The following is a 5,000-nucleotide window of genomic DNA, read 5'->3' as shown; positions in this document are numbered from 1 at the left end:
AAAGGGGAACTAGTATGGGAAATATTTGAATGAAATGTATGCAATATGCCTGGGGAAGTCACACTTACAAGAGCTCTACATTTATTTCAGTTTCCCAATCAAAATTAGTCATCTTAAGTTAGCAGACTTGAGTTCTGGAGGGGTTTGGGATATTGGCTGTTTGGAGTGACATCTGAACTGTCATATCTGAGTGCCTCTGCAAAGACAGTGATTATGTGTGAATGATGGTGAAAGTGTTGAGTGATGGTGCAAGTGTTTCTTTCATTTTTGGGATCAGCATGGGTCCCACTGTGACCACAAATGTATTTGTGGTCACAGGGGACCCCTGCTAATCTTTCTATGGTGTATAAATATACCTAGTTGGATGAATCTTATTATAGCCAGCTGGCCCAGTGGTTTACATCCTGGCCTGGAGTTTTATGACTTATTTGTTGCAAGTTCAAGCCCCACCTGTACAGTGGTTTGTTTGCAATCGTGTTATTACGATTTTGTGAGTCATAATTTTTTGTTTACATACATACCTATGATAAAGTTTAATTGATAAATTATGCACACTAAGTCGAGAATTAACACTTTTTCGCTGATGGGAAGCACTTCACAACTTCTCTTAGGCTTTGAAAAACTGTCACCATCACAACTTTTACACTTTGGTGTAATTATTAAGAAAAATTAAGGGTTATTTTTGGGCTAGGGTAAACTGTGGATAACTGAAACCACAGAAACCGGACCCACGGTTACAGTGGTCCTACTGTAATTTGGTACCTGTAAATATTGGTATGAGCCTAACTTAACCCTTAAACTGTCCAAGCTGATCTACGTTCACATGCGTAGTGCTCCAAAAGTAGATCTACATTTTTTACATATTTTCAGATATAACAAAAACAAAAAAACGTAGATCAAAGTTTTTTTACACGTTTTCAAATGAAAAAAAAAAAAAGATCTACTTTTTTTACATACTTTCAAATGTTGAAAAAACATAGATCTACGTTTGGACAGTTTAAGGGTTAAGAGTACCCTTAAAATGTGTTGCTGCTGTTGTTAACGTTAAGTGTTATGTGCAGGCACGTACAAGCGGGAAGGAGGGTCAGTACACCAAGGAGCGAGGCTTCCTAGCTTACTATGAGGTGTGCCAGATGCAGCAGCAGGAAGAGTGGGAGCTGGACCGGGATGCTGCTGGAGGACCCTTCATGAACTTAGATGACCAGTGGGTCGGCTATGATGACATCGACTACATTGCTAAAAAGGTACAGTCAACTAGCATCCATGGGTGTGATCCCTGCAAATACCACTCCTATGTAACAAATGCTTGTGGTATCTTCAGGTGTCTGAGCCTGCATCATAAATATAAAATAAAATTCTTTAAAGAGCTGTGGGCTTGCGACATTAAAATTATTTAAAAAGCTGTGGACTTGCGACATTAAAATTATTTAAAGAGCTGTGGGCTTGCGACATTAATTTTTTTAAAATTATTGTGGGTTTGCGACATTAAAATTATGTAAGAGATGTGGGCTTGCAACATTAGCTAGTTACACATATCTCCTTTGTGCTTTGTTGTTCATAGTTGGTTTTGTCTTGCTTTCATTGCTGCCAGTTTTTGCCATAGGTAAGCAGTTTGTAATTTTTTTTCATCTTGTCAACTTCAGCTTATTGTGAACTTTCATTTTAGGTTCTGCATTCATATCAACTATGTAATTTTTTTCAGTAATTTCTTGAGTAAATAAAAACAAATACTTCATTGTACAGATTCTCCTTGCTCTACGATGGTTCAGCTTATGATATTTCAAGATAGTGATGCACATTCAGCACTGTACACTACTGTTCATTTATTGATAGGATAAACCTGTAAAGGTCAACCATCACAATTCCATCATCATTGGGACCTGTAGGGTGCTGGACCTGCCACAGTAAATCACAGGAAACTGTGTCATACCTATGATGCTAGCCGAAATTAGTGCCGGATTAGTGATGGAACTGGATTGGTGATTGTTGGATCAGCGATGGCTGACCTGTATTCATTTATTTACTTTTCAATACAGTATTGGTATTTAGTTAGTTACAGTAATTATTTGTTTATTTACTTGTCCAGTGTCAGTAGTTATTATTTTACTTATTTATCATATCATATTCGACGTATGATATTTTCAACTTACTGTGGGTTCATTGGAACATAACGCCATTGTATGTTGAGGAGCACCTAATTATTTTAAGAAAAAAATCAGAAACAGTTAATGTTGAGGTATGCCCATTCTTCACTAAATACATCTGTCTAGATGGAGCTGGTGAAATCTGAGGGTCTGGGTGGAGCCATGGTGTGGGCCATCGACCTTGATGACTACAAGGGCGTGTGTGGTCGTCGGTGGCCACTACTCTCTGCCATCCGTCACAACTTGGGCCTCAAAGCTGTTTCACCCAGCACCATTCTCACATGGCCTCTAGGACCTTCTGATGTCACAACCACCACCACCACCACCACCACCACACAAAAGACAACAACTCAACCGTCTAGTATGGATACTTGTAGTTTTAAGTTGTTTTTGGGGGGAATGGGAGGGAGGAAGGTTTTATTGCTTACTGCTGTGCTTTCACTTGGTTGCTTCCCTGTTTTACACCTCATTGATATATCTAGTGTCCAGGTGTATCCCATCCCCTCCACATCTTTCTCCGAGCATGCAGATCATCTAAAACATTATATTTACTGTACGTATATCTATGTACTAACAATGTTATTTGTAATGATATTTTTTAGTTTTCAGTGATTTTTATCTTTGTCTTTTAGTGACAGGCATTACTTTTCATCCTGTTACTTCTTTTCTTGTATTATGTACAAAATGGTATCTTATAAATCTAAACCTATTACTTTTGTTCTCTCCAAAATGGTCACATTTTTGTGGCCTCCCAGACACATCCAACTTGTCATGACCTCTGACAACATGGTCCAATTTGCTTAACCTCCCAGGCATAGCCATTTTAACACAGCCTTACCAGCCTCACCTACAGTATATACCATGTCACCACCACCACCAACCACCACTACCAGCCACCACTACCAGCCACTACTACTACTGCCACCACCACCACCACTGCCACCACCATCACTACCACTACCAAACTACTACCACCACCATTGTTACCACAGCCACCACCACTTCCAAACTACTACCACCAACAACACTCACATTTCACATGGACACCTTATCTAAAGCAGAGACAACATACATGGAACAAAAACATAAAGACTCACAGTATTATAACAACACAGTTGTAAAGAACTTATAGAATGGACAAGATTCAGACCCATGCCAAGCCTAAGATTAGCAGGCCAGTGCTCTAACCACCACACAATAATAATACATGAAATTAAAAAAAAACATTCTGTTTAGGAAGGTAGCTATATGGCTGATACAGGTTTAATGCATGTTTATAATGATAATTAGGAAGACATTGACAAGGTAATGATATTACTGATAATTTAATATAAATTAATATTGATACTCTAATAATACAGTAAATAAAAAAGAATAAACGATTTCTTTATTGGAATGCGATAATTTTATGAGACTAATAATAAAGAATAATGATGGGTTAATAATAATAATAATAATGTAATACTTGTAAAGTCCCAGCTAGGCCTGTATACCTTTTACATGTACTTGTAGAATTATTATTTTTTTATTAACACATCAGCCATTTCCCACCAAGGCAGGGTGGCCTGAAAAAGAAAACCTCTCATCTCTCACTCCATCACTGTCTTGCCAGAGGTGTGCTTACACTGCAGTTATAAAACTGCAACATTAACACCTCTCCTTCAGAGTGCAGACACTGTACTTCCCATCTCCAGGACTCAAGTCCGGCCTGCCGGTTTCCCTGAATCCCTACATAAATGTTGCTTTGCTCACACTCCAACAGCATGTCAAGTCCTAAAAACGATTTGTCTCCACATATTCCTATCAGATACGCTCATGCGTGCTTGCTTTACCCCGTCCCTCCAACCTTTCCTCGGCTGACCCCTACCCCGTCTTCCCTCCACTACAGATTTATACACTTTCGAAGTCATTCTATTTTGTTCCAGTCTCTTTACATGTCCAAACCATCTCAACAACCCCTCCTCAGCCCTCTGCACAATAGTTTTGGTAATCCCGCACCTCCTCCTAATTTCCAAACTATGAATTCTCTGCCTTATATTCACACCACACATTGCCCTCAGACATGACATCTCCACTGTCTCCAGCCTTCTCCATGTTGCAACATTCACCACCCATGCTTCACACCCTTATAAGAGTGTAGGTATAATTAGTGTAACTTGTAGAAATAAAGATTATTATGGTATTATTATTATTATTTTTTTTTTTTTTTTTATTATCACACCGGCCGATTCCCACCAAGGCAGGGTGGCCCGAAAAAGAAAAACTTTCACCATCATTCACTCCATCACTGTCTTGCCAGAAGGGTGCTTTACACTACAGTTTTTAAACTGCAACATTAACACCCCTCCTTCAGAGTGCAGGCACTGTACTTCCCATCTCCAGGACTCAAGTCCGGCCTGCCGGTTTCCCTGAATCCCTTCATAAATGTTACTTTGCTCACACTCCAACAGCACGTCAAGTATTAAAAACCATTTGTCTCCATTCACTCCTATCAAACACGCTCACGCATGCCTGCTGGAAGTCCAAGCCCCTCGCACACAAAACCTCCTTTACCCCCTCCCTCCAACCCTTCCTAGGCCGACCCCTACCCCGCCTTCCTTCCACTACAGACTGATACACTCTTGAAGTCATTCTGTTTCGCTCCATTCTCTCTACATGTCCGAACCACCTCAACAACCCTATTATTATTATTATTATTATTATTATTATTATTATTATTATTATTATTATTATTATTATTATTATTATTATTATTTCTTCATCTTTGGATCGTCCTGCCTTGGTGGGAGATGACCAGTGTGTTAAAAAAAAAAATTGACAAGGAAGATATCCTAAACCCATCCTCTGGCATAACAA

At 39.2% G+C, this 5,000-nt stretch overlaps 1 protein-coding gene across 4 annotated transcripts in view; it reads left to right on the top strand.

The window, feature by feature from the left end:
* Cht10 (Chitinase 10) overlaps nt 1-5,000 on the top strand; it is a 230,269-nt gene that overhangs the window by 105,173 nt on the left and 120,096 nt on the right. For all 4 annotated transcript variants that reach the window (XM_070101974.1, XM_070101973.1, XM_053797031.2 and 1 more), the window contains exons 11-12: nt 1,062-1,244; nt 2,271-2,505. In XM_070101974.1, the coding sequence (XP_069958075.1) occupies nt 1,062-1,244; nt 2,271-2,505 (418 nt within the window). The remainder of the gene's footprint in view (nt 1-1,061; nt 1,245-2,270; nt 2,506-5,000) is intronic.

Source organism: Cherax quadricarinatus, chromosome 79 (genome assembly GCF_038502225.1).
Source record: "Cherax quadricarinatus isolate ZL_2023a chromosome 79, ASM3850222v1, whole genome shotgun sequence".
NCBI lineage: Eukaryota > Metazoa > Arthropoda > Malacostraca > Decapoda > Parastacidae > Cherax > Cherax quadricarinatus.
The sequence above is the reverse complement of the archived record's forward strand: the minus strand, read 5'-3'. Positions and strand labels throughout refer to the sequence as shown.